The following is a 26,505-nucleotide window of genomic DNA, read 5'->3' as shown; positions in this document are numbered from 1 at the left end:
AAAAGCCAAACCCAGTCAGACTCTCCAAGGCCCTCCGAGAGCTGGAGGGTGGAGGGGTTTGGGGAACCCTGCCAGGTGAGGGATGGAGAAGAAGTCCTTGCTGCTCTGTAGCAGGTCACAAACTGTGCCTGCCGTCTGGGCCCCAGCTGGGGATGCTGTCTCTCTGCTCCTACTTCAACTCTCTGGACATTCTGGGGTAATGAGCCTGAGCTCAAGGTATCCACAGCCTGAGACTGTAAGAGGTTAGGAGTTTTAGATGAAATGGTGAGACAGAGCCCAGCACGCACCTGCTACCACCACTGCAGGGACAGGGAATGGGGCCTGGGTCAGAGCACGAATAAGGACTCCTTGGCTCAGAGGGGGTCCTACAGGGGGGCCCAGAGATGAAGAGAACCATTTTCTCCTGCTGAGATGAATAAAATGCCAAGGGCAGCAGAGGGCAAGTGCTGAAGGTCAAGCCCGAGGTGTGGCTTGGAGCCACGAGGGACATGCTCTGGTCGAGCCCTGCCTGGCTCTTCTCAAAGATCCGCCACCCTGGGAACAGGCTTTGGCTCCCAAGGTAGCCCCTGGGGGTGCTGTCCGCACTAGGTGAGTGGGAGGGTGCTGTAGAGTGTGGGTGGGCTGGGAAGCTGGACTCTGGCGAGGTCCAGTGCCTGGCCTCAGTCAAGTTAGTTAACCTCTCTGTGCTTCCATTTTCGTATCTGGGAAGCTGGGAGAAGAATGGTAGCTTCACAGAGGGCTGTCTCGAGGTTCACATAAGGGACTGTACATGGACCGCTTAGTACCTGTCACATTACGCTCTTAAAAGCGTTAGGTGTGTTAGCTACTGCTAATGTCTTGATTATTGAGCCCTGTCTCCCGGCTAATGCTGCTCAAGAACGGGTGTCCACTCCAAGCTGGGACAACCAAGTCCCGTCTCCTGGAAACAGACAGCTGGGAGGCTGGAGTCGCCGGGGCGGGGTGAAGCAGTGCTCCAGGAAGCAGGCGTCGGGCTGCCAGCGGCCCGGGTCCCGGGAATTCTGGCTCCGGCCCAGCCTGGGACAGGGCTGCTGAACTTTTCCCTAGGCCTTCTTAATTCCTTCCAGTAAATTGTGTGTCTTAAGGCAGTGTAGAGTTCATTCTGCTGCCTTTCAGAAGAAGCTGGACTAACCCAGAAGACCTGAGAAGGTGGCAGGAGAAATCCCCAGGGCTCCTTCCCGAGCTGAGAGCCACGGGAGGGGAGAGTTCTGTGAGAAAAGGACCTGTGGCCTGCACAGCATTCTTCCTGACCCGGGCCCGGGGGACACCCAGGACTCCAGCTGGGGTGCGGGTTGGGGGCGGTGCTGCAACGTGGTCCCACCTTGGCCTCTTGGGCCAACTGAGCACCAGGACCCTGAGGAAGGCTGCTTTCCTGATTTTTCTGAGCCTGGGATGATGCTGGAGCGAGTGGTGTAGTGTTGAGAAACCGCCCAGGCTGGGGACGAGCAGGCACCAGCATGAAGTTCCTTCCTGCCTCTTGCCTCTCACCAGAAAGGCTGTGCAGCATGTCCTCCCGGGGGAAAATTAATCTCTCTCTGTGGCAGAAAATTATACGGCAGGCTTCCCCAGAGACAGCAGTGCCTGGCTGCTTGGAACCAGCAGCCGTACCGCGAAGAACGACCTTCCCCCCCTTTTCTCTTTTCGGTCAGAAACAGCCCTCAGAGACTCCCAGCTGTTCTTGGGGAAAGGCAGTGGGGTAAGCGCTCAGAACGGCCCCCTGCCCACGTGGAAATGGTTAATGGAACTTGAAAGGCATGAAATATGGCTCCGGAAAGCTGTCCTCTCCCGCCTTTGTGGTTTCCAGACCCAAGGCTGCTGTCGTGCCGGCAAAGCCAGCCCTTGGTCTCTGCGCTGCTCTTCACTCGGGGTCGGACTAGGTGGTCTTACAGTTTCAGTAACTGTCCTCACAAGGGTGTCACCTTCCATGGAAGGGAACCAGCACCACAGGCAGACACAATTCCAAGGCGGATTTCTAACCCGTGGATTCTGGCTCCTCTCTCATGCTGATTTAAAAGGCTAAGAAAAATTAGCAGCAACCACATTTAGAAAAAAAATTAATTCTAGGGCGCCTGGGTGGCTCAGTGGGTTAAAGCCTCTGCCTCCGGCTCAGGTCATGGTCCCAGGGTCCTGGGATCGAGCCCCGCATTGGGCTCTCTGCTCAGCAGGGAGCCTGTTTCCTCCTGTCTCTCTGCCTACTTGTGATCTCTGTCTAATAAATAAATAAAATCTTAAAAAAAATTAATTCCTCGGTGACCTCAAGAAAGTCTATCTTGAACCAATTTCTATAGAAAATTAACCATATTTTAAAGGGAATGTGACTGTCACAGCGTTCCCTTGAGGTGTCTTGGGGGGGCACTCTTGATGTAACAAAACCCACGGTCTCATGCTGTAGGTCTCAATCCCTGATCTAAAATCCTTGGAGTCACACATTTTTGAAATTCGGAATTTCAGATTTTAGAAAGGTTCAGTATGTTAGGTTACCCCCAGCACGGCCTTGGGCACCAAACTGTAATCAAAGCCAAGAACATTTCTGCTCCAAAACCCAGGGATATTTTACGAAGCGGCACAGAGGACTATGACAAAGAAACTGTGAACAGTCCCTTGCTAATTCAGGTCAGGCTTCACCACCACTGAGTTTGCTGTAAACTTAAAAATTTGGATTTTGGAGGGTTTTTTTTTTTAACTTAAAAAAAAAAAATAACATATTTGAGAGAGCGAGCAAGTGTGTGCACATGTGCACACAAGTGAACGGAGGGGAGGGGCAGAGGGAGAAGCAGATTCCCCACTGAGCTGGGAGCCCCATGGGATCGTGACCTGAGCCCAAGGCAGAAGCTTAACTGACGGAACCACCCAGGTGCCCCAGTTTTTGGAGTTTTTAAGACTACAGGACTAGCTCCTCTTCCTGCTCAATAAAAGGGCCAGAATTCCTTAAGGGTTTCAGCAACACAGTCTTAAGACCTTTACTGTTAATTAGGCAGGAGAGCCCTTCACACCAAGCTACGTGCATTGCAAGCTGCAATTTTTAAAAAATTTTTTTAAGATTTTATTTTTTTTAACTCATCTCTACACCCAACATGGGGCTCAAACCCATAACCCTGAGATCAAGAGTCACACGCTTTCCTGAATGAGCCAGTCAGGCGGCCACTCGCAGGCTGCAACCGAAGCCAGCGTGTGTAGGGCTTCCTAAGGACTGGAAAGTATGTGGCAGTAGAGATTAAAAGGGCCAGTTTCCAGATTCTGAGTTTGCAAATGTTATCTTTTCCTGAACGGATTCACCAGCCTTAGCATCCGCTGGTTTTCCTTTCCCACCTTCTCTCTCATATCCATGTGCCTCCCCTTGCTTCTCACTCTGGAAAGCGGACTCGGCGCCCTGCCTCCAGGTGTGAAAAAGCTGACTGACTCCTGAGGGACAGACTGTCCCTCGCTAGCAAAGCCAGGCCATCTTGGGTAAGAAACACCGAAGGCTGCCCAGCCTTCTCTTGTTCAGGCTACAGATGCTTTGGAAACTCCCTACTCCACTGCACGAAACAAAATTCAGAGATGAGGAGGCTGTCACAGGGAAGCCACTTTTGACGGAGGTGAACTAGCTTGGCTGCCTGGCTGATGACAAGAAGTGGCTGCTCATGAGGGGACAAGACAGTGTCCCCATGGACTGGATGAGTTGAATCTGTAGTTCCGAGGCTCTGACACACATATCCGAAATACTTCAACAGTGACACGACATACAACATGACAGAAATGACATCCTTTGCCAATATTTAAACTTAAAAATATGCGATAGATATAGTTTCAAGCAATTACTTAAGAGATATATGAGTAGAAGAACTGCGAGGGCCTCTGCTCTAAGGAGTCCTGTATCCTCGGTGAACAACTCTGTTTGCCTTACAGGTTCCTTTGGTTCTAGAGAATGTTTCTTCCTGCCAAGGTTTCTACTAAAACCCTTGCCTGGGTGGAGAAAGAAGGCTCTGGAAAGAGATGTCCTTGTGTCCCACACTATGTGGGCTGGCCTATGGCACCGGGCTAGAAAAGTCCCTAGAGACCCCACCCTAAAGGTCAATCTCAGTGACAGAACCTGGTGGGCTTACATGTGGCAACCACCCCAAGAAGGTTCCAAGGCCTCCTGCAGCACATGACCTAGACGGGGGTCCCTCCTGACGAATGGCTCCCTGCATCTGAACAAAATCTTCTTTGACAGTTTGTGGCAGAAAAGCAGATGGCTTCTGGTTTACTCCCTAAATTCTTCCACTGGTGAGCATGAACAAGGGAGTCGCTGAAGGGAGACTAGCAAATCGGGAGGAGCCGCTAAGTGTACTGGAAGGTTATGCTCTCAGCCTTCATTCTAGAGTCTAGTTTTCAGGCCTTCATGAGATGCGCTGGTAAGGAGACAAGCACACTTGCTATGACCTCTCGTCCCAACAGCGATCTCCGAGGGGACGCCAAGGGGAGCCTACATCACCCTCACCCGCCAAGACTCAGAGAAGGTTCTTTCCACACAGGAAGCTGCTCTACTAGGTCAGGAACTCTCTAAGCTGGGTGTCATCCCAGACGAGCAAGGTGGGAGCTGGGTGGCTTTTATTTCCTATCCTTATCAGGCTCGTCAGTGGGGGAGCCACTGTAAAGGCAGCGAGGTAGTCTTTACAGAAACAAAAAAGTTGAAACAGCTGCTTCTACATGGTGGTAAGCGGAATCCTACCCTGGCTACCTGAGCGAAATCCCTGGGTTAGGAGCTACAGTGGCCCAGGGCTTAGGAGCTTTCACACAACACGACACTCGTCGCAGGACCCAAGGAAACCCGTGCGCGGAGAGGCAGAGGGGTGTCCCGCCCCCGATTACCTGGCACCAGGCTATCACACTCCACCAACACTTCGCTGGCCTGGGTTTTCAGGGGTGGCACGATGATCGTGCGGGGGTTCCCGGTGCAGTGGTTCTCCAGGCCCCCCTTGGTGTCAAAGGTGTTGGTGTGGTGCCCAGCGCGGTGCTGCACAGAGTAGGGGCTGGTGTTGCTGGAGGAGTCGGAGTAGGGAGAGTCGTGGACCGTGACACAGCTGATGACGTTTTTTCTCTGCTTGGAGACAGTGCTGAAAACGGAAAGGGAGAAATCAGAACTGTGAGGCGGCTGTGAAGTGAGATACCAAGCAGCATTCCAGAACTGGCTGTGTGAGAGGCCCCGCTTGGCGTTCTGAGACAGGAGAGGCGAGTAGAGAGGGGAGAGGGGAGTTGGAGAGGGGGCAGGAATGTGATGTCTGTTCTCCAGACTCTCATGAGGAGACGAGGCACACAAGTGTCACCCGTCCAACCAGCAGTAGGAGGAGGAGGGGACTCGTGAAGACAGGAGAAAGGGGCTGGAGCTGGACCCACAGGGGCTTCTGGAACCTAGGAGAAGCTTCCAGGTGGCATTGGACTCTCCCCCTGCAGCAGGGCTTGGCAGAACTGCAGGGGAGGCACCTGTAGCCCACAGCTGTGTGGCAGTACCCTCTGAGCCACCGGAAGGGGACAGCTCCTCAAGCAGAAAAAGCCCAGCAAGACCCTGCAGCCTGAGGCCCTGGGCTGGGAGGGGAGCACCCTCAGCTTGGGCTCAGGCCTGGGAGATCTGGTGAACGCAGGCAGGAGGGAGCAAAACGTCCAGGAGGACACAGGATGCAGAGAGAGGGGTGGAAGAGTGAGGGTCTGAGAGGCTGACCGTACACAGCCCACGTCAGACACGCTGGGTGAAAGAAATCGGGAGCTGGACGGGACACCCTCAGCCACATCTGTGCTGTGTGGTCTTACATGCAATGACTTTGTGGCACAGGCCACTCAGATGTCTGAGAGTCTCTTCCTTGCAGGAGGCCTGGCCTCCCTGTCACCTTCCCCCCAGTCAGGGCCAAGGACCAGGGAGGGGACAGCATTGTGTCTAGGGGAGGTCAGAAGGGCTCCCACGGGGAGAGAGTTGCTCAGGATCTCTGGTTTTCCTCTCGTATCTGAAACTTTGTTCTATGCTGATAGGGAGGAACGAGCTCAGATGGCTTGTGGCCAACACATTTTCTCTCCCAAGATATTTATGTTGGTGCGGCTCCTTTGGGAACCAATTCTGTCTGCCTCCAGGACACGCTGGTGGGATGATGGATATGGAATTTGTTGCTTATTGTGAAGGTTTTAAAAATGGATTTACATCTATTTTTGTATATTGATTATCTATTTTTAAGAAATATCGACTGCCTACGTCAGATGGTCAGTTTCCAACTAATTTGCTAAGAGAAGAAGCTGCTATTTATGGAGCGCCTAATGGAACGACCACGCCCCCTCCCCCAGGTGTCTTGCCCAAGGTCACGCGGCCAGTCACAGGCCAGACTCTTTCCAAGACAGATCCCTGCCATCCTAAGGGCAGCAGAGATGTGGGCAAGCTCGAGAGCCCTGGGCAGCCGAAGAGGGACCTACAAAAAGCTGGGAGGTGAGCCCACAGAAGGTCTGAACCGCCCTGCTCCTCGAAGCCTGGCACAACTGACATTTGGGCTGAAGATGGCCACACATTTTGTCCTTCTTGGTTCAGGGTAGAAAGGTCCCTCCCTAACTGTGTCCGTGGCTCACAACATGGGCCTGCGGCCAGCACCTTCAGTACCTGCTGCCTGTGTGGCCGTGGGGAGTTAGCTACTCAACTCTGAGTGACTGTCTCCTTCTTGGTCAAACGTGGGTAACAACGGTACGTACATATACAGGCTGACCTTGAGAACTGAGAACATACATGGAAATGCTTTGGATAGCGGATGGCATGGGGTAAGCGCACAAAAGTCAGCTGTTATTATGACCATTCTGGGTTGTGTTACCTCATTTAACGCATGAAAACAGGTCTGCAAAAACAGATCCTGGCAAAGTGGATTCTGTCGAGGCACGGATTTGAGGAAGAAGTTTTCAGTCTATGAATAAACCAGAAGATCGGTATGAAAGAAACGGAATCTCATTAGTTAGCTGTCTTGGAGATCTGTGGTACGTGCGACGGGGAATTCCTGCTCAAAGAGGTACAATACATGCCTCTGCCCTTGAGATGATTAAAACTGCAGTGGGGGACTGTATAAAAACATGACAAGTTAAAGAGCAAAAGCTTTAAAATAATTGGTTAAAGAGAATAATGGCTGTCACAAAGGCTTCTGTGACGAGCTGTCAAATAAGTTGTGCTGATGACAACTGTCAGGAGCTCAGAGGCGGGCGAGGAATGGATTGACTGCATAGATTTACAGCTCTTCACATAAACTTTGATAAAATAGATACACTTTAATTAATGAAGACCTATGCTTCCTACTTTTAACAGCTGAAATGCAAAAAGCCCACATGCTTATTCCTCAAAAAGCTGAACACAGAATTACCCTAGGACCCAGCAATGTCACTCCTAGGTACCTGCACAAAGGAACAGAGAGTGGGGACTCGGACAGACACTCGTACGCCGGTGTTCACAGCAGCACCACGCGCAAGAGCCCAGAGGCGGAATTAACGCGGGGCCCCCCTTCCGCCATGCCTACACCATCACAAAACGGTCCCAGGACCGGGGAAGAGGTCCCGGAGGCCAGGACTCTGTACAGCGCCCAGTTCCAGAGCGGATGAGAGGAGATGTGCCGCCCTGTCCTCCACGCTCAGCTCCTGCCACAGCCAGGTCTGTGCTATGAAGACACATACTGTGTCACACAGTACGCCGCTGTGTCATACACAGTGATGCAGAGGTCATCTCGCCACACACATACGTGTTCTGCTGCAAGTGTGCAGACCCCATGTGAAGAACAGAAGCTGGTTTCCAAATGTGTCCTGGGAGCTGGTGTTCGAGTCCTGGTTCCGCTGTTCATTCACCGGCGTGACCCGGACAATGGCCTGCATATTAGTGTGACCCAGGACATCCCTCCACTTCCAACCTGCTTTGAAATCTGTCAGGAAAAGTGGCATGAAAGGATCCACTGGGCGGGTCCCATCAAGACTTATTAGTGAGCTTCTGGTCCCCGAAGGATGGCTTGCCGACAAGAGTCTCTCAACGGCTGACAGCTCAGTGTGAATGAGCGGTGAGAGTTTAGGGCCGTCTCCTGATGGAAACCCTGATGGGCCTTTCCCTCAGGGGCCGAGGATCCTGCATGTCCGTGTTGTGCTATCTACAAGGAGTGTGGGATTAAACCTCCAGAAACAGTTCATGGGTCCCGCCCTTTGTTTTCAGAGCTCACTATGCCTAAGGAGCAAAGAGCCAACAACACAGTCCAGGGCTAATTTACATATCTTTTTGGGTTTGCCTGTGACAAGCGGAAAAGGTGAATTGATTTGATAGCTCTGTTTTTAATCTCTCTTACTGTTAAAAATCTCTGCACTCTGCCCAAATACACTACGCAGACTTGAGAACAAATGGGAAGCTGTTAAATGAGTCACTTTAAAAATGAGCGCACATTTGACATCACCACTACGGATTCTTCTGGCTCAGAGATATTGATTCCACAGGGGTTCATTCCACTACAGTGTCTAATTATTATTGATAGTTTATCTATCTCGTTATGAATTGGGTAATGCAACGGAGAGAGAGGAGTAGAATGAGAAACATTTCCTTCAATGTCCTCGGCAGAACACCACTTCTGAGTAAAGAACAAAGCTCCCAGAGTTCACAAATTGCTTTGTGTTGTCATGGCAACAGCTGATTTTCATCACTTTAAAATGATGGGAAGAAATAAAGAGCTTGGAAGTACAGAAATCAGCCCCGATGGAGGAACCCCTGCTGGAGGAATGGACACAAGCCTGGGACTCCTGCCCTGTCAGGCCCTTTCTGGAATGGGTTTCTGATTTCTATTTGCCAGTCTCAGTCAGCCCCATCCTTCAAGACCCGGGACAAAACTCATCTCCACCAATAAACTTTGTGTGACTTCCTCCGCTGCTCTGCTTCCACAGTCAGTGCTGTAGGGGAGAAACAGCACTCTTCTCTAATTACAACACTGATTAATGACCACAGACAACATTTATTTGATGTACAACTGCTGGTCAAAGTGCTTCGCAGACACTGTCCCCCTGAGGCTCACTGCAAAACTGCACAGTGAAGACCATTACGCTACCAACTAGAATACCTAACAGGAGATCTATCCCCTTAACAAAGTCTTAAGTGCACGGTACAGCGCTGCTGACTTTGGGTGTAGGTGTTGCCTAACTCACGCCGCCGGCCAGGGAAATCCCACTGCTCAATTCTACGAACTTGACTATTTTAGAAACCTCGTGTTAAGAGCTTTTTGCATAAAGCAGAATTTTCCTCTTTTTAAGGCTGACTAGCATTCCACTGTGCGCACGTGCTGCATTTTCTTGACCCATTCTTCTGTCTGCTCATCTGAGGGACACGCAGGATGTTTCCACATCTTGGCTACTGCGAATCATGCTCCGATGAACGCAGGAGTATAGCTACCTCTTCGGTCCTGGCTTCGCTCTCCTGGACGGACACTCAGCAGTGAGGCTGCTGGATCGACGGTAGCTCTGGTTTTAATTTTTTGGAGGAACCTCCATAGTTCCCCGCTATGGTTGCATCGGTTTGCGTTCTATTCCCACCAGTCTCCCCACATTCTCGTCCACACCTTCTTCGCTTTTGTTCATTTGGTAACAGCCATGCTGACAGGTAGAAGGTGATACTGTGGTTTTGATTTGTGTTTCCCTGACGATGAGTGATTCTGAGAATTTTTTCATAGAGCTGTTGGCCACTTCGAGTTTTCCTTAAGAAATATCTACTCAAGTCCTTAGTGCACTTTGCAGTCAGGTTACGCTTCTCTGCTGTTCAGTTATTCTGAGCTTGCACTCAGTACATCACTCTGCCGCATCATTTCTCTTATGCTCCCCCTTCCTGCCCACAAGCACCGAAAATGCTAACTAACTGTAACTCCTCCTTCTGGTGCCGGTGTCAGGGGTCTTTTCTAATGGGGCACGGGGCTGGGCACAGGGACGCTGTCTCAGCTGATGGAGATGAGAGCTGCTGACCCACACACCTTCATGGGGGACGCATGCGACTTGCTGTCCTGTTCTCATTCCCCTTCCACCCAGTTAGAAGCACACGGCTGGGTGCCTTGAACCTAGAGAGGCCAGAAGCCGATGCCTCTAGGCTAATGCGCTCTTTCCAGTGCAGTACACAGCTCTCAACTTAAAGTCATTAGTGAGGCCACAAAAATCTCCATTTTAAATTTGGTGCATACGTTCTATTCAAGTTACATTATCCACACACTGATATCTGTGTGTACCTCTCTCCTTCTCACACACACACACGTATGTATCGCTAGGAAGACTGTCTTATGTGACCATCTTCTAGAAAATCAGAAGTAAGGCATGGAAGGAGCCATGGCCCCCCCAACCCCCACCACAGAAGCAGGTGTTTGTTCTTCTTCCGTTTCCTCCCGCAACCAGGCCACTGAGCGCTGCTCCGCCTTGTGGGACCTGGTCCTTCCCGCCTGCTCCTCCCGTGGCTCCACGACGCTGCGACGACACATCCGAGGTGGCTCTGGCACACGTTGTGGTGTCAGGGCAGGCTGCAGGGGAGCCTCGGGCGCGGCGTCTCTTCTTCAAAATGCAGCCCCTCGGCACAGCACTCCCCCCGCAGGGGTGTCTCGAAGGAACAGAGGATGCGGTGAGGTCAGCTTGACTAAACATCCTTCCGTCTCCCGAGGGGAGTCGGACGCTGGGACTGTCCCTCAACCTGCAGCCACACTGTGACTTAACGCTGCAGAACAACACAGCCCCTTGCAGTGACACCGTGCGTCGGGCTCCCGCTTCTTCACTCAGGCCTACAAACCAGGAGGGGAGGAAGGAGTGGTACGGTGGCCGGTGGCCGGCCATGGGCACGGGGTCCACTGTGCGCTGACCTGGCCCGTGTAATCATAAATGTCTGTTGCCCTCTGTTAGGCTGATGTCCATTTTTCAGGCCCAAGTCTTTGGCACAACAGTTTAGCAGTGTCCTCACTGCCTTTTTTTTTTTTTTTTTTAAGATTTTATTTATTTATTTGAGAGACAGAGATCAGGCAGAGAGGCAGGCAGGGGGAGGCAGGCTCCCCGCTGAGCAGAGACCCCGATGTGGGGCTCGATCCCAGGACCCTGAGATCATGACCTGAGCCGAAGGCAGAGGCTTTAAGCCACTGAGCCACCCAGGCGCCCCCTCACTGTGCCTTTTAAAGAGAGTAATCGCTCGAGATTTTCAATTTTGTATAAAGAACATCATTTAGGGTCAGATCCCTATTTAAAATACCGAATGACAAAAACGAATCAACCTTCTTATAAAGTTTACATTCTGGCAACCTTGGTGCTGTACTCGGGACTGGCCGCTCACACGCCAAGTGAGGCCGAAAGCGGCTGTGCCCCGACGACCTCAGGAAAATCAAACCCGTCTTCCAGAAATATCCAGACAACTGAATGAACGAATACGTGAGCGATTAAGAAGACTGGACAAAATGGTTTCTACCCGATCAGCTGACACGAGCTGCTTTGGTGACACACTTTAAAAATTACCCTTGTGCCCAGAGGTTGTGTGGTACAGCCCCTGAAGGACAATTTTGGCGCGAGGCAAGGCTGGCAAAGGGTCTGAATAGTAAGGCGCGCACCCACAGATGTCATCCCAGGAGATTTCAAGGGAGAGAAGATGGCTTGTTCAGCACAGTCAGGTGTTCCTTTAATCAAAATCATTTGTAAATATTTAAAATAGGACCGGTTCTATTACATCATCCTGGGGGACCCAGAAAAATACCAGTTTGGTTTTTCTCTCTCCAGAACAATTCTCCAGCCATGCCCATGGGGCCCCCTCCTCCAACAGCAACTCACTGAGGAAAAGCAGGTGGTGGGGTTTGACTGGCCTCCTCGCTTTAAAACATCTTCTCAAAGAATCAGAAGAGCTGGCCTCTGCCCTCTTGCTGTGAGAGCTCCCGGTCGGGGCTGGGTAGATAGACTGGACATGACCGTGTGTGAGCACGACGGTGGTCGGAGGATGGGGTGGGGTGGAGTTTACCGCTGTCAAATTAAGGACTGAAGAGAAATCAGTTGTCTTTGCCAATCATCAAGACTGCCGTGTTTTCAACGGTATGGGACCTGATGCCTTCTATCACTTGGGGTAAGTCACCTACCTTTTCTGGCTTTTAGCTTCCTCACCTATCAAATGAGACAGCTATGTGCCTTGTACATCCCGTCCAATGATGCATAGGACAGTACAAATAAGAATGCGTAGTGAAGGTTTGTCAGGATGCCCGTCTCCCTTAATTTGCTCACACCCAGCCTGTCCCCTCCTGCTCTGGGGTCCTCCTCACAAAGCAGGAGCTGCTGACCATCCCTGGGCTCCAGCAACCAAAAGTGCCGGATATCGGGGGTTGGGAATCATAATTCTGCCTCGTCATTCCTCTAAAAATTTCTAGGCAATGTCATCTGGTCCCAGAGATGCCATGATACCCTCAATCAGGTCTAACACAGTGGGTCTGCCTTGATTTATCTCATGCTGCCTCTAAAAGCCACTGGCGGCATAGGCGACTGCCATGAGACACCGTGCTTACTGTCCCGGTGAGCATTGTCGGCCCCCTCCCTCTCGAGCCGCCGTGCCAGGTTCACATTAGCAGAAGCAGTCAGCATTTTCGACAGAGTCAGGGCACTAATCCTGGGGTGAGCAGCAAATGGAAAACGAGGCTGGGAACACAGCAGATCAGAATCAAGATGCTCACAGCGCAGGAGAAATTGGGTTTGGGAACAAGCAGCAAAGTCTTGACTGTTCGAAAGGGAACACTGGTGGGTTAGAAAAGCTTCCGGCCAGTTGAGGCCAAGAGGCTCCCTGACCTGCACGTGGGGGTGCATCCTTGTTTTCCCAGGACGGAAGCCTTCACCTGAGCTCCTCGGTATCTCCTGAAGCAGACCACCCTCACTGAAGGGGAGACCCTCCAATCCCCTTTCTATTCTGAAAGTCCCTGTCGTTCCTGCCTTGCACTTGCCCTTGGATCACCTGTCCCCCTGAGCTCCGGATCCTGCCGGCCTACCTCTGAGGCCCCAGTGCCACTGGGGCTGGAATTCACAATTTCACCCTCTCTCCTGCTTATCTACACCCTTTGGACCTCTGACCTTAGAAAGTCCCCTCTTCCCTGCTATTTCCCCAAGCTATTTTCCCTTTGAACAGCCACAGTACTCTTCTGGTTTTTACGGGGGCCGATATTCCATTTTGTGTCATGATTTGTATGTGTCGTATCTCACTTATTACCCTGCAAACGTCCCAAGGACAGAGCCCGTCTACCTTATTTATATGACACCTGCGCTGCCTAGCACAAGGTCTTACACCGGTGAGGCCAATCAATATTTACTATGTTAAGCTTTATGATAATTCTGATTTTTAAGAACAAGTAATCATATATCCTCCCCCTTTTCCTCTCACTCCAAAAGGAAGTCACAGTACCATGGACACATTATACAGTGGTTTCTCTATAAATAAAACAGCTACGGGCTTCTGTCTGATCCCACTCAGACTCAAATCCGCTTTCCTGTCTTCTTGGGTCTTGAAACACTTTTTTGTTAAGGCAACAGTCATTTGATCTCTCCAGAAAACATGATTACGTCTTTCTGCAAGCTTCCTGTCATAGCCGGACAGCTGGAAGCCTTCTTAAGAACTCCCCGGTTCCCATGTTTGGTGTAACGTTGCAGGCGGGCCGCCGCATTTTCCAGTTTACGAAGCTCCGGTCCTCAGCAGCCCACCGTCACTTACTGGTACTTGTCCCTCACACAAGAGCCCACCCATCAGCTCGTTCCCAGCCCTCCCCCATGTTTCAGCTGATTCACAACGAAGTCCTCACATTCTGCCAAGAATTTCAGTTCTGTCTTTCTGGGGTCCTGGGGAGCACTGGGGGAGAAGTCTGTGCACTGGCTTGGCACAGTGTTCGGCCCCAGCAGCTGTCTGATAGGTGGAGAGATTGCTCTCTCATCCTCCCTCTTCCCTAGACACGCTGTTCTCTCCTGAGCACATATGTGGAGGCTCCGTGTCAATTCGAATCTCATACTTCAAAAATGATAGTCCCATCTAGTTGATTGTCAGATTTTTAAATTGCTTTTTCTTTTTCCCAGTTGTAGCAAAGGGCTGTGCAGGGCTGCTGGGCCCGTTTTATGGCCCACTCTACAAACACAGGGACAGGCTGCTGTGGGCTGGGAGAAGCCTTTCTCTTTGTGATGGGACCACCTGAGCCCATGATATTCCTGGGCTGGGGGAGGGGGATGTGAGGTGCTGGGGAGGACAGAGTATTCAATCAACATAGGGTTATCACCAAGAAAGGGAACCGATGCCAGTCCCAGAAGGGCTCTATGACATTCTTTTCTGAGACACACTGAGGACCGGGCTGAGACACTAAACAGGAGGAGAGGACACTGGAATGAGACATATACTAGCTCTCTCATGAAAAACAAAGCAAAATACTGAGTTCCTTCTAAAGACGGGAAGGGGATAGCCTGGGCAGGAGTAGCGACAGCGAGAGGGTTTTAATTAGCCTATCTGTACATTTGGTAATGATTTCAGGTGTGAGAATTTATTATTTCATCAAGAAGACTTGTGATTACTAATTAGAGACACTGTATTCAGTCAGGGATTAATAACTGGGGCCTGTGATCGTTAAGCTTTGCCTCAGGTCCCAGGACACGTGCTGGCCACCAGTGCTGGACTCAGCAGCAGACGGCCTTTCCCTTCCCTGCCTCTTGGTCCGGGGAGAAGCTGGGAGGTTGGAGCTGGGCTTGTGAGGCTTTGGGATCTACAAAGCCCCGGGCTGCAAAAGGCCAGGGGACCGAATGTTCCAGAGGGACACGGTCCAGGGGCTCGTCAGGTAGCCCAAGTACAAACCGCACTCTGTTCAAGTCTGGCTGGAAAACGTAGGAAAAGAGGCTTTGGCGCCAGGGCTAACTGTCTTACAGATATAATAAATATTCCTTTTCCCTTCCCAGGAAGCATCCACAGAGTAAAATGAGTTCTTACTACTTTGGAATAAACAGTAATGCTCTCTGGGTTGAAGAGCCAACTGGCAGTTTGAAAGATTGGGTTAATCAGACACCGAGAAATTTCTGATTAATTGGACAATTATTTCAAATTCTGAGAGAGCCAAGGTGATGCTAGAGAAGTATCCTGACCAACTGGGAATAAATTCAACAGCCCGAGGCAGAGATTTTGAAGCCTATAGGAGCTGAAATACACCGGCATTGCGTACCGTTGGTTTCAGGTCCCCCAGATGTATAGGGACTGTAACTATTTTTCATGACCAAAGTGACTCAAACTTCTTTGGGCACTGAACAATTATGGAAAATCTGTCAGACATTCCCTTGAAATCACTTCAGGACTCTAGACCATGGCAAAAACAGAATGTCGGGGCCAGGAGACTGCGATCACCATGTCCGATGACGGAAAGGGGCCTAGTTCCATGGAGCACTGTCCGCGTGAGCCAGCAGCACACGGTGCACCCCGGCCCTGCTCCCTCCTGGCGGGGGGTGGGGGGCTCACCTGGTGGGGGCATGCTTCTGTTCCTCCTCCTCATCTGTGTCGCTGCTGATGGTGATGACGCTGACTGTGGGGCTGGGGGTGTCAGGAATGACAATCGTCTGCCGCTGTCGCTCCCTGGTGGTGCTGGAGGCCCCGTCGCCCCAGCCGCATGTGACCGAGGAGCTGCAGGCCGGGCTGTTGTGCACCAGGGCGCAGCGGGGAGGCGTGTTCTCCTTGACGCGCTTGGACCGCTGAGGGGAGCTGACGGCCTGCGAGGAGGACACTTCGCAGGTGGAGACGTTTCTGGAACGACAAAGCCCCATATGATCAGGGAGGCCCCTGTGGCTCCTTCCAAGGAGCCCAACTGTCTAGGGACACCGGCTTTGCCAAACCTCTGTTACCAAGTGAGTAGTTCAGGGCACTCAGACGTTTTCTGTAACTGCCGAAACGGCTGCCCCTGGAGCTCATTCTTTCAGTCACTTGCTACACACACGACGACAGCGACCTGGCCTTCTCTGGGCTCTGGTCCGGTGCCACATGCCTGTTCCCAGCGGGAGAAAGGGAGCAGCCAGGGGCCTGAGAAGAGGGAGAGCGCTTGTGCCCAAGGACTGGGCTGGTCTCTGGGGTCAGATGCAGTGCCCAAGGTCTCAAGGTTGTCTGCCCACCCTCCTATCTTCAGGGTCAAGGCCTCACTTCCTGAGCTCTGTCCTGTCATTCTGCAAATGTACATGGGTCTTGTTTTGAAGGGAGTTGAAAGAAATGTTATTTGCCACATAGAGCCTCAGTTTCCCTGCTAATGGCTGTTTTGCAACTTATGAAATGAAAACATCTTTGACACCTGGGCCTCATAGGAAGCTTACCGTCTGTTTGAATTGTAATGAGAAAAACTGGACAAAATGCAAGAGGGAAAGGTGTACTTAAATAGGGACCTTTTAATCTTGACTTTGATTGGCTCAAAATTCCTTATCAAATTAGCAAACGTAGTGTCTGCTACTTACAGGAAAAAAATACCTTCCCTTCTCCCCTCCCCAGCAACCCATGCTGACCTTAGTTGTATCTGAATAGTGAAGGCCCCATGATATTTTTAAGACTCTTCTATGTCCTTAGAGATTCTAGTACTTCCCAGCCAAAAGAGAGGCAGGAAGATGAAAATAATTCTGTAGATTTATTTAATTTTCTATATAGCTAGCATCAGATGTGTTGCTTGCCCCTTTCTGGGGGCTGGCAATAAGTTTTATTGATAAGATTGTTCCACTGTTTGCACTTAGCATAAACCTATACATTTGTTATTGTTACTATGTTGCAATTTTGAGATGATGTTTTCACTACCTCAGCAGTTAATGGATCTCCATTTGGCACTGTTAAAGAACAGGGTGCCAGGCTGTACCACCCAACAAGGGAGAGCCTTCTGTTTTCCTTAAGGCAAAATAGGCAAATACAAAAATTTCAGTATAATTATATCGATCTTGAAACATACTGGCAATGAGCCTTCATAAAGCCAGCTGGGTGATGAGTGGGCAACAGGGAGGGATTTGTCAATGGGTGGGGAGGAGAAGAGTTCTTACTGCCCCTGCTTGACAAGGTGAGCTTTGAGGATGCTAAGCTCAGCCCAGGGTCAGCCTAGTGTTCTGTGTGACCACCCACACCGCTGGGCATGACAGAGCAAAGGGCTGAGATGGTGGCCCCTGTTGCCAGACAATATAATAATGACACAGCTGTGTTGTCACAGGGCTGCCAGAGATCTGAGATGAATTTCCCCGAATTGTCAGAAATACTCCAGTGAAGAATCGTGATTAACGACAACTCAAAGGAAGTCAGCTCTTAGGTTAAACTTCAAAGGAGAATGACAAAAAGGCAGGCCTAGTTTCTGGCACCTGGTTAAACGAGGAAGTAGGAAACCAAAAGTCACTAGACATTTTATGTACCGGACTTCTTTCTCTTGAGCAACCTATTCTAAATAAGCAATTAAGTGCCTCCAAGTCAGTGACTCTGGAGAAAAATGTAGGAGCAATTCTGCACCACACGACCTTGATCTCGATTTTTTTTTTTTAATTTGGAGATCTTTTTAAAAGACAAGTTTATTGAGGTATAATTTACATTCAGTAAAAGTCACCCTTTGGAAGTGTTGGATGAGTTTTGACAAAAGTACACATAGCCCTGCCAATCCAGACAGAGAACTTTCCTGGAAAGTTCCCTCAGGCTCCCTTTCTGTCAATCCTTTCCTCTCCCACCCAGTAGTCCCTGGCAACTCCTGATCCAGTTTTGTCTTTTCCAAAATGCCATCTAAATGGGATCATGTAGTATGTGGCCTTTTCTGTCTTATTTTAAGAGTTCACTGAGGTGAGACTGGACTGAAAGGGAATGAAAAAGATTATTCTGCTGGTAATGTCTAGGATTAACCAAAATTATTGCATAATTTTAAAGAAGCAGCTAAGTGAGTTTGACCCTGGATATCAAAGAAAGAACATTTCTCTACCGTTCATTAAAAAAAAACCAGTATTATGATTTCCAAAGTGCAACTTCAGAGGCATGTCTGGGTGTTTTATGCAGAAGGGAAAGGGCACGAATGGCTTCAGATGAAGGTGCTGGACACTGGAATTCCAGGCCCTCCCCATGGGGAGGGCATGGCAGGGAGGATGGTAAGGCAAGTGGCAGGGAAGAGAAGTGAGACTGAATGTCTCCTTCAAACCCTAGTGCTATGCAGTGGTACAACACATTCAGAAAACATTCTGCCGGCCACTTCCTGTCCCATGCCTGGGACTCAGAGCACATGCTGACACTCCTAATGTTAAGAGGTTTCTCTCCTCCAGGGCAACTCTCACCACCTACCTCGTAGAGGACTGGTGCTGCTTACTCTTCCGGGAGGAGGTGGTGCTGGTTGGCTGCTGCCGCATCACGTGGGCCACGCCCACATTTAAGGGCTGGGCTGCTGGAAGGGTCACATGACCAGTCAACAGGGTAGGCTGCTGCATGATGGGATTGTAATGGCTGCCGTGAGCGTGGGTGTTCCTGTGTGGGAAAACAATGGGTAAACAAGGAACTTTACTGGTTTTAAATATGGAGCTTCTTCTTTTTTTTTTAAAGGTTTATTTATTTGACAGAACAAGAGGGAGCGCAAGTAGGCAGAGCAGCAGGCAGAAAGGAGAGGGAGAAGCAAGCGCTATGCTGAGCAGAGAGCCTGATGGGGGACTGGACTCCAGGACCATCATGCCTGGAGCCCAAGGTAACCGCTTAACCCACGGAGCCACCCAGGCGCCCCTGGAGCTTCTTTTTTAGGATAAAGTTTCCTCCCCAGTTAAAGCCAAATTTAAAAAGTTGATTCTCACAAGCTCATGGGGTTGTTGAACTCATGTTGATGAGCTCATCAGATCAGCCTCCCAGGTGCAATGATGTTTAAAGGAGTGGGCAGAAACCCAGTTTGTTGGTGAGTGAGAAAGAGGACATTGCAACTGGGAAGAATGGTAAGTTGCAAGTTCACCTTAAGTTCTGGGGAGAGAAGATAAATAGTCCCTCTACCTTTTAAAGTCCCCAGACAGGTGACTGTGTGTACATTTTTAGAGTTTATAAGTGACTTTAATGGGTTATCATACTCTGTGAGGTAGGATATCATGGTAATGCCATTTTATAAATGAAAAAAATTGTAGCTTATGTTTAAAAAAAAAAGGAAACAACTTTGAAAACTAGACATTGTACATTCTTGCTGTTTGGAAATGTTAACATTCTTTTGAATTCTCGTGGCTAGCACAATGCTCAGGCATGTAGCAGCTGATCAATTAATTACATGCTTGCTGAATGAACAATTAGATTAACTGAAGGTTGACTAGACGTGTACAGAATTTGGTACTCAGTCAAAATTAGGAAGACACATGTTGATAGAAGTACTACTGGTAGCCATTTTCCCGAAAATGGGTTATATTTCAAGAGTTCCTATGATCTGGGTTGTGTGGGGCTCAAAGGCTTATTTTCCCACAGAAAGATTAAAGGTGGTGATTAATTTAGAGACTTGCCCATAAAAGCCCATTCAGCACCTAACAGAATTAAAAGTTGAAGGAGAATTTACTTGAATTTAAAAAAATATTATAAAAATCATCTTTGCAAAAAAAAAAATCATCTTTGCAACTTGGGGGAAAGGATGAATAGGAAAAAAGAAAAAGGACTATACAAGAGTGTAGAGATTTTGATAGCATTTTTGGACACTTAGAAACTGATGTTATGGCTTCTTGAGTTTGTAGCTGCTGTTTCTTCTACAGACATGGCATTCTTCTGACACAAGTCTAGCCAGTACTTCTCTTTTATTAGCCACAATTATGGATGTTCTTTGGCCCACACATGAAATGGAGAAGAGACTGGAAACAAAGTGTCAGCTTTAAGCATTTCCTGTGGTAACCAGGTAAGAGCTATGGAGGGAGGAGGAATAGGAAAATCTGTATGAGTGAGTATGTGAGTTTTGCTGAAATTAAATGAGCTATAAATGCTGAAAGACACAGGAAAAAGTAGTACAGCATATATCTGTGGTCTTTTAGGAGAAAAGGGGGTGAGAAAAAAACCAATTGGTCAGACAGCTTTTCCACTTGGTTGCTGTTCCTAATGAGCTGGAGAGGGAAGACAGTCTCTCACAGCACCAGCCAGTGTGAATGGGGGGAAGGGAAGATAACAGATCTATTCATTGCCTGTCCTGTAGCAGATGCTAGTTTAATACATGTTAAATACAGGTCAAGTGCTTTGTATTTTATCTTAATTTGAACCTCCTAGCTATTCTATGAAGTAGAGATTATTACCCCACTTTACTGAAGAAGAAACTGAGGCTCAGGTTAGGTAACTTGCCCCTGGTCATGCAGAACCAGAACTGAACCCACTGCTTTGAAAGTGCTTCCAGTGAGTGGGGATGGACTTGGTGGGTGTTGTCAGTGGGAAGTGAGTTGGGCTGCAGGAAAGAGCCTATGTCCTCTCTTATTTCTATTAGTCAGAAAATTAAATGGAGGAAGAGAGGAAGCTGCCTTTGAGGCTTGCCTGGTGGGTGGGGGTGGGGAGGAGGGTTCTATCCTACGCCTTTTTGTTATACTGAGAGCGCTTCATTCACCATAGCCTTTTGGATCCGAAAAGGAACCTCAGGGAGGCTCCGTGGTTGGTATGGAGTCTGTCGGAAGGTGGAGGGATGCCCTGATATTTGGGCTGAGAGAGGCCAGAGGGCTGTGGGAAGCTGGAAACAACCCGGGGATTGCCATTTGGCTCTGCTCGGGTGAAGGGGGCAGTGGTAGTGTTGGGATGGAGAAGTGGAAAGTGGCCATAAAAACAACAGAGCAAGGTGCTGGTGAGAAAGCCAGTGCATAGGATGGGTGGGGTGCTGGAATCAGATACAGGGTACAGTGGGCCGGTGGCTGTCAGCTGCGGGCCTCTGACATCTATGGAAAATTGACTTTGGTCTATCAGATCTCACTATTAACTGAAGAGACACATTCAGCAAACATGCCAGAGTTTACCATTCCAAACACAGCCCCATTCTGTCAGGCTTTCCCCTGAGAGGTCAGATACAACTCCAGTGTGCCCATGTCTCCAAACACCTTGAGAGCACTTTCTAGAATTGCTTTGGAGCCTCAAGGACTCCCTTCTGCATTCTTTCACTGCTGACACATCTTTGTTCTCTGGGAGTGGAATTTAATTCTGAGAAACAAACCAAAAATCATCCAGAGGCAGGTCTGTGAATTACACGGGTGACCAAATGATGTAACTGGGTTTGGGGTCAATGGCGGCCAACTGACCTTAAGGTAATGAAGCTGATTTTCCTGTGTCCTGGTACAGTTATTGAAAAACAAACTCTCATTACACTGCAGTCGTATTCCACATAATCTTCCTTTTACTTTAAATCGTTCTCTCTAAGCCATGGAACTGACAGCATGGGCCTGGCCAGGAGCTCTCTGAGTGAGCAGTGGACATGCCTCCCGTCCCAGATATGCCTGCTTTCGTGCTTACCTCCAGTCGGCCAACTGCTGGGTGCCTGCCATGGTCTCGGGAATGACAGTCGCATGCTGCACAGACGTGTGGGTGGCCACTCCGGTCAGCTGCTGCCATGCTGGGGGAAGCAGGATTTGCTGGGTCCCACTTGGCCAGGCCTGCTGCAGAACAGAGGACGTGTGCCATCAACACTTTTGTTAATCACACAGTCTGTCTGCCTGAGTCAAGTCCTGATTGGGCCTGGGGCTGTGCTGGACCCTGCGATGGGTGTTCAAGGGGAGACCCAGTCTTTGGCCTTGAAAACTAAGTTAAGGGGAGATCAGATCAGTGACCTACACAGAAGACAGTAAGTACACGGGCACAGAGTCATATGCAAGGGATTTATTCACGTGGAAGAATGATTTGTTTAGAAATTCGCTCTAAGAACAATGCTCAAGGTTTCCCAAAGTTCACTTCCTGATTTGTGCTGGTCCGTAGCTATGTGCAGGAGGCCAGAACAGCTGCCTTGGGCCACATAAGGTTAACTTTCTGCCCTCAGGAAGTTTTCCATCTCATATCCTTTATTTTGCCTTTTGTTTAGGAATTAGAATCTAGACCTCCAACTTGTGTTATCTTCTGAACCTAAAGTAACATAATTCTGAGATCACCAGACACTTGCCCACGTCCGAGAGCAAGCAAGCATGAAGTAAAAAATTCTTAGCTGGGGCCTTAACCTTCACTGAGAATTACCCTGATCCACCAAAGCCAAAATGACATGTAGTGAAGCAAGTCACTGCTTGATTCTTCATAAATTTTAAGCTTTTTCTAAGAACTCTAAAATGAACTTTCCCGATTCTTCCTTGAATAGAGTCACTGGTGGGTGGGAGTGTGGGGGAGTGGTTTGCCTGGTGCTCTCAGCTTCCTTTATCTTCAGTCACTCTTATGCTTGCCTTTGGTGAGTAAATGATTCAGACTAAACACTGTTGTCCAGAGTTGGACACCTAAAGGAACACCGCTAAGGTAACATACTTCTTGGGTGGGTCAAGAATTTAAAGATTCGGTTACATGTAGTTCTTTCCATTGGGCTGGGCATCACTGACATTAGATAAATTCTTGAATACAGTGCTCCACTAACCGCATCTTTAATAGGTGCATTTTGGCTCTTATGTACAGACAAGTACTTCTGGAAATGAATCATGAACTTGAGTCAAAACTTAATAAACAATGATGTGTATAAAATGATACAACACACTTTAGATCTGAGTGGATAGTTCACCTGGTCCATCCTTTTCATTGTGCAGATGAGGCCAGTGAGATCGCTCATACCTTTTTTGCACTGCCTGTTTGCTTACTGATCTGTTTTGATACAGGCAAAAAGCTCAGGGACCACAGTTTATACAGTAAGTGTTTAATAAATGTTTGTTGATAAAATGAAAGAAGCAAATCTACCAAGGTAATTAATTATCACTAACTATATTCCACGTTTAATGAATTCAGACACGCCAGAAAAATAATTTAATTGATTAAAACAGTTACAAGCTCAAAAAGTTAAATGACTAATAATTTTGTTGCAGTAAGGTTTATACTGACTTGGAAGCTCATTTCAGCTTTCCAGAAAAGCATGTGTTTTGACTATTACTTCTGAGTTACAAATCTTGATATTAAGCGAAGGACATCGTTTTCCCCCTACATTCCCAAAATGGATGTTAACGTTTTACCTCAAAGAGCCAGGGTAAAGGCTGTATTTGCCCACTTCCACTGAATGACAGGTTCAGCTCATGGGAGATGAACTTCACACTTTAATGATTACTTGTGTACACTTCTATAACTTATACTTTAGTACTACTTTATAATTTGTAAGATTAGAGCTAATATTTTTTTTAAGATTCTATTTATACATTTGAGAGTAAGTGAGAGAGAGAGCACATGCTCTCACACATGAGCAGGGGAGGGGGCAGAGGGACAGGGAGAAGCAGGCTCCTGGCTGAGCAGAGAGCATGATGTGGGGCTTGATCTCGGGACCCTGGGACCATGACCTGAGCCAAAGGTAGACACTTCACCAATGGAGCCACCCAGGTGCCCCTAGAGCGAATACTTCTTGATGCATACTGTGTGCCAAGAACAGAGCTAAGACCACAGATAGGTTTCTGACTTCATCTTTTTGTGTGTGTGTGTTATGGATTTTATTTATTTATTTGAGAGAGAGGAAAGGAACAAGGGAGAGGGAAGCAGGCTCTGCACTGAGTCCGAAGCCAAACGAACGTGGGGCTTGATCCCATGACTGTGAGATCGTGACCTGAGCTGAAATCAAGAGTCGGATGCTCAACCGTGGAACCACCCAGGAACCTCAAGTTTCTGACTTCATCTTTATACCAGATTTGTGAGGTAGGGACTGTTATTTCTCCCCATTTCTCAGACAGATAAACAGAACTACAGAGATGCTAAATCACCTGCCAGAAATGTAGGAAATGAAACATTTATTGCTCTCTTTCTCTAAACCCAACTGAAATGATAGTGAAGGAATAAATAATATAGAGATCTGTAAGGACAAAGACAACAGAGGAGATAACAGTTAACAAAATCTTAGAAACGGGAAAACAGACGGGCAATTACTGAGTTATCTAAGGTCAAGTCTGTGAGAGTCCTTTACCTTTCAGTTTGCAGACCCAAAGTAGGAGGCTCGAGGATTCTCTCTAGGAAAACTGACTAGTCCAAGAGGAAAAAACTACAGATACTTTGGAGGATCAGGGTATCTGCCAATGAAAATGCTGGGCTCAGTCCTTATCAGACTAGAGAGAAGCCCGCATTCAGTAGTCCGTCCTCCCCCTCCTGTAGCTTTCAAATTTAGTTTTTTAGTGCTTCAGTCTTAATATGAATGAACAGCCGGGGTGCCTGGGTGGCTCAGTAGGTTAAGCCTCTACCTTCGGCTCAGGTCATGTTCTCAGGGTCGTGGGATTGAGCCCCATATGAGGCTCTCTGTTCAGTGAGGAGCCTGCTTCCCCCTCTCTCTCTTCCTTTCTCTCTGCCTACTTGTGATCTCTCTCTCTCTTTGTGTCAAATAAATAAATAAAATCTTTAAAAAAAAGTTAAAAAAAATATATGAATGAACAGCCAAGGACAACCAGTTATTAAAGGAAGCTTCTAACAGCAGTCTAAAACAAGAAACTCAGAGGAAACAAAAACAGTGTAGAAATCAGAAGAAAGTTTCCAAAACCTTAAACTGTCCTCACAGAGTAAAAAAAAAAAAAAAAAAAAAAAAAGAATTATACACACACACATGAAACAAGATCATATACAGGAATATATATCTGTTTGTCCATATCTGTATTCAGAGAATAAGAAAGAATTCTTAGAAATGAGAACTATAACAGAAGTTAATTCCATACAAGGTTTTTAGAAAAAGCTGAAAAAGACCTTTGGGAAAGAAACACAGATAGAATATATATAGAGAGAATAAAAGATGAAAATCATTAGATTAATTCAAAAGCACCAACATCCAATTAGTAAGAACTTAACAAAGAGAAATCAGAGAAAGTGCTGGCTTCGGCGGCACACATACTGAAGTTGGAACAAGGTGGAGAAGATGAGCGTGGCCCCTGCACAAGGATGCCATGCACATTCTCGAAATGTTCCATACTAAAAGAAGAGAGAGAGAAAATGGAGGGGAAAAACTTAAAGGAAAAATAAAAAACACTTTTAGACTGAAAGGGCAAACAGGGTCCAAGACAATGTATGAAAAAAGACCCATGAGGAAGCATATAGTCACAAAATTTCAGACCACCGTGGACAAGGAGAGTCTTAAGAGGGAGGAAACTGAGCCAATGGAAAAATGAAACCACTGTTAACTCCAGGACAAACAAGCTGCATAGGAAAGGAATAGAATCAGAATATATTATGAAGCTTAGTGGAGAATAGTATATAATACTGAAGATGATAATTATGTAAATAATGCAGAGTGGTTGAATAAGAAACTTCCATGGGAAGAATGGGAGAATGGAAGAGAGTGAGAGAGAGACTGAGGGAGAGGAAGAGCGCATGACTGGGCAGGTGCTGTGGGGATGGGGTGGTTTGGGAGCTAAGTCTTCATCTTCCACAGTAAGACAAAAATTCCAAAATGGAAATGTCAGAAAAAAGTAGTTTAGGCATGCTATTTAGAAACTTGGAGTTAAATGACAAAACAGTGAAAAGTTATTTTGGGGGGATTGGAAATTGGGGATGGGATAGAGCAGGACACTATCTTCTTGTAAGTTTGTGGACTCATTTAACTTTAAAAATTAGATGCATGTATTATTTTGAAAGAAAAATTAAATTAAAAATAACTTCCCTAAAGTCACATAGCTGGCAGATGGTAGGACTGGTCTCTGACTTGTGGGCAATCAAATCCCAGAGCTCCTGACCTCAGCCAGCACATTACCTCTCTTCATAGCAAGGATACACAGAAACGATGCCTCTATTGAAAATCAGGGACTCGTGGTAAATGCATGAAAGTAGCATGGAAAAGCCTTCCTTATTCATGAACAGTTCAGACACCAAGCAAGACAGAAGCAGAGAGCAAGACAGAAAGGTTAGACAGACTCATTGCTAAAAATGTTACTAGAGGAGGTTTTGAGTGAGAAGCAGTGAAGTTTTAGATTTTGGACAGTTTAAGAAGTTCCAGCCAACTGTTTGTCCTTAGGCGAGCATTTAAAGGGATTCAGGTAACACGACTTGACTGGCTAGAAGGCACCTTAGTCGTGAAAGGCTGTAGTCTTCCATGAATTTCCATATTTTGGACAGGGGTGGGGGGGGGTGAGAGAGAGCTCCGAATTCCTGTTCCAGCCTTGCTGGAACAAGTCGAAAAGGATTTTGGACCCCACCATTTGAAAAGTGAGATAAATTCAATACTGTCTTATCTGAGCCCTGTATTTCCCGCCTCTCTGTCTTTACGCACTCGTTCCCAATTTCTGATGGTGGTCTGGGTGTGAGCTCTGGCTTGAGGCCTGAGAGGACAGAGGTGCCAGCCGCCGTTGGGTGGTACCAACAAGGTTGTACTGGTAAGAGTCTGGGAAGACCACTCCCAGATCACTGACACAAGAGGGTGTGAGTTCACTCTGGCCTTCGGTGCACATGTCATTGCCCCCCCC

At 48.1% G+C, this 26,505-nt stretch overlaps 1 protein-coding gene across 5 annotated transcripts in view; it reads right to left on the bottom strand.

Annotated features, from left to right (window-relative positions):
- The window catches only part of LOC111151859 (homeodomain interacting protein kinase 2), a 172,270-nt gene that overhangs the window by 2,907 nt on the left and 142,858 nt on the right, over positions 1–26,505 (bottom strand). For 3 of the 5 annotated variants that reach the window (XM_022510083.1, XM_022510086.1, XM_022510082.1), the window contains exons 10-13: positions 21,422–21,564; positions 18,281–18,460; positions 15,473–15,754; positions 4,852–5,096 (exon numbers count right to left, since the gene is read on the bottom strand). In XM_022510083.1, the coding sequence (XP_022365791.1) occupies positions 4,852–5,096; positions 15,473–15,754; positions 18,281–18,460; positions 21,422–21,564 (850 nt within the window). The remainder of the gene's footprint in view (positions 1–4,851; positions 5,097–15,472; positions 15,755–18,280; positions 18,461–21,421; positions 21,565–26,505) is intronic. The other 2 variants (XM_022510084.1, XM_022510087.1) reach the window with 1 other exon arrangement.

The sequence above is a fragment of the Enhydra lutris genome, unplaced genomic scaffold, assembly GCF_002288905.1.
Source record: "Enhydra lutris kenyoni isolate GAN:26980312 unplaced genomic scaffold, ASM228890v2 scaffoldscaffold27, whole genome shotgun sequence".
Lineage (NCBI taxonomy): Eukaryota > Metazoa > Chordata > Mammalia > Carnivora > Mustelidae > Enhydra > Enhydra lutris.
This window is presented reverse-complemented; position numbering and strand designations above follow the sequence as displayed.